General features: G+C 59.8%; 1 protein-coding gene across 1 annotated transcript; it reads right to left on the reverse strand.

The window, feature by feature from the left end:
• Positions 1-404: 404 nt before the first annotated feature.
• On the reverse strand, positions 405-1,183 carry LOC131444026 (proline-rich protein 2-like). Its single transcript, XM_058614139.1, has 2 exons — positions 1,050-1,183; positions 405-903 (listed from the first exon to the last, which is right to left on the reverse strand). The coding sequence occupies exons 1-2, from the start codon at positions 1,181-1,183 to the stop codon at positions 405-407; spliced, it is 633 nt and encodes a 210-aa protein (XP_058470122.1).
• Between the last annotated feature and the right edge of the window lie 1,700 nt (positions 1,184-2,883).

The raw sequence follows: 2,883 nt of genomic DNA on the forward strand, positions 1-2,883 counted from the left end.
AAAGGATGTTCAGAATGGGGCTCTCACAATCAAATATCTGCACAAACTGCAACGAAAACACAGCAGATAGCTACATGCATGCTATATGGCTATGCACACCGGTGTATAACTTCTGGTGTAGGGTATGCGAGGACCTCTCAGCATGTCTCGAACACACCATACCACCTTCCCCCATGCTATGCATACTGGGTGATTTAAACGGAATACATATAAACATGGAAAAATCACACATATTAATCAATAGCCTAAGCATCGCCAAGAAAACTATCCTCTTGAACTGGAAAAACAAGAAAAACTTAAGTTTAAACCAATACAGAAATTTAATTTTAGATCACATCTCTATGGAGAGAATGTCTGCTTCCATAAAGAAACAATTACCTATATTTGATTTGACCTGGACACCTCTAATTGATTATATTTCCTAGGGCGGGTTGGTGACTGTGTCTTCCCTGGTCGGTCCGTGGTGTTGCGGGCCGTGCATCTGGGGTACTGGGGATGTCTGGTGGTCTGTGTGGGTTGGTGGCCCTGGGTCTACCGTCCCTCGGTGGCTGTGGGTCTGCCCTACGGGGGTTGGGGTGGATTTGTGGGGGGACTGCCGTCTTGGCCTGGGGGGCCCGTGGGGGTTGGGGGTGGTGGGCCGTGGACTGGGGCTGGGCTGGCGCCGCACTGCGGGTGGGGGTAGGGGCTCTGGGTCTCTGTGCGCTGGGGCCTGCGGGGCGCTGGGGGGTGGAGTTGGCCCCTAGCGGGGGGGGGGGGGATCCCCCCTGGGATCTGCCCTCCGGGGTGGCGGGGCGGTGCACGCTGCTGTGCTCCTGCTGCGCTCTGGGGCGGACTTGTGCGTCCTCCGTCCCTTGGGGGGGGCATGGTGGGGGGCACGCGGGGGGGCGCCTTGCTTTGGGGACCCTTGGGATGGGAGATGGGGCGGAACGTGGGCCTGGTCTGGACTGTTCCTGGGCTGTGGGCGGGGCCGGGGTCTGGGGATTGCTGCCGTCAGTAATGCCGTGGTGGCCTGGGTGTGGGTCCTGCCTCGTCGGGGCTGGTGTGCTCACCGGGGTCCTACCTTCTGGTCGGGTGTGGGGGTATCTGGTCCTCCGCCCCGGCGGCACTCATGGGATGCCATGGCGTGTCCCTGGCCTGGACGGGTTGCTCCCTTCTTGGCCGGGGGTGGGTGGGAATGGGGCATATGGCCCTGCCAGTCAGGAAGCTGGCAACCTACTTGGGGGGGCACTCTTGCCCACCCCCTACGCCCCCCCCCACCGCAGATGATACATCTAAACACACACATCTAGGGCACCGGGGGGGGGGTGTGGCTGAGCTGATGGGGGGTCGGGGGGTGGGACCATCACATGGTGGGGCCGCTCTCCTTCCCCCCGATGATCTGCCACTCTTCCCCTAATTTTATCGCATGTTAGACATTAGGGCCTGGTGGGCGAGAGACACGTCGACGGCTCCACTGTCTGCCAACAGTGGGACGCCCGTGCCACATTTCCCTCCACCATTTTAACTACACCCCAGATACCAACATACATCGTATCACACACCACACACACGCACACACCTCCAAATCACTCACCGGTGGGCTGGGGTGGGGGGGGTGGTCGTGGGTGCACTCCTGAGCGCTCGATTCCTGCTCACCCCCTGGCCGTGTTGGGACTGGCGGTCTGGGTGAGGGCAGCAGTGGTGGCCATGAGGCGTCGCTGGACGTGGGGGATCGGATCCCCTGCGCTCGGTCTGGGGGGTGTCCGGGAGGCATGGTTGTGGCTCATCATGACGCACCTCCCTGAAGGTGCTGTGGTGGGCGGCAGTCTGCCTACCCGGCGGGGGTCGTCGGCGGGCGCAGATGCTCCTGGATGTTGGGGGACCCCTCTCCGGGGCACCGCGGGGTTGGGCACGGCGGGTCCTTGGACCACTGGCCCTGCCTCTACCTGGGGGGTCTGGACCGGCTCGGGAGTCTGCCTCTCTTCCGTCTCTGGGGGCCCCCTTGGCTGGTGGCCCTACGTGGGCCTCCGCCTGTCCCTCCCTGGGCTGGGGGGCGTGCAGTCGGCTTCTGGGGGGCGGTGGGGGTGGCAGTGGTGGGTATCTGGCCGTACCTCCCTGGTGGGCGGTCTGGGGGGGCGCTTCTCCCCCCGGTGGTGGGCTGGCCCTGCCCTTGGGCGCTGGCGGGCTCTGGGTGCGGGGACCCTGGGCCTCTGCGGCCTGCCTGGGTGTGGGGTGGTTTCGGCCTCGGTCCGTGGTCTTGTCGCCGTCGGCCCCCTCGGGTCGACCTTGGGTGGGGGGGCTTTCCCCCCGCATTCCTCCGACTGGCCCCCTGCGGGATGGATGCGTTGCTATCCTGGGGGTGGTGGCTGTGGGCCTCTCCTGCCCTGTACAGCTACTGGGCGCCTTAGGCGCCTGGATGATTTTCGGCCCGTCGCTGGGGACGGGCCGGACATTGGCACAGTCCCCCACCCAGATTCCAATCACACCTAATGACAACCCCTGCACATATACACTGATATGCACGATCACACACACACACACACACACACACACACGCACACACACACTAACACGCTAAGATAAATTAAATTTAACTGATATAACTGTTGTAAGCCCGGACATACTCTCTTGATGTGGTCGTTAACAATTACTATATAAACTGTATCTGAAAGTATGTTCTGTATACACTAAATAATCTCAACTGTTTAATGTTATTAACCTGTTACTAACACACTAATGTCACCCTTAAGCTGTCTAGGTTCTGTCTTATCAGGTATGTTCTGTCTACTTTATATAATTTCAATTTAATGGTACTAACCCACGTATTATACTGTTGTCCACCTTGCTCTCTCTCTCTCTCTCTCACTCTCTCTCCCTCTCGATCTCTCTCTCTCTTCTTTTTTC

The sequence above is a fragment of the Solea solea genome, chromosome 17 (genome assembly GCF_958295425.1).
Source record: "Solea solea chromosome 17, fSolSol10.1, whole genome shotgun sequence".
Classification (NCBI taxonomy): Eukaryota; Metazoa; Chordata; class Actinopteri; order Pleuronectiformes; family Soleidae; genus Solea; species Solea solea.

What these genes read in the sequence shown, in the direction of transcription:
- LOC131444026 (XM_058614139.1), bottom strand. Translation starts at nt 1,183, where the DNA reads ATGCCCCATTCCCACCCACCCCCGGCCAAGAAGGGAGCAACCCGTCCA. An exon ending in GACCAGAAGGTAGGACCCCG is followed by an intron (nt 904 to 1,049) that starts GTGAGCACACCA and finishes TCCCATCCCAAG; the next exon opens with GGTCCCCAAAGCAAGGCGCC.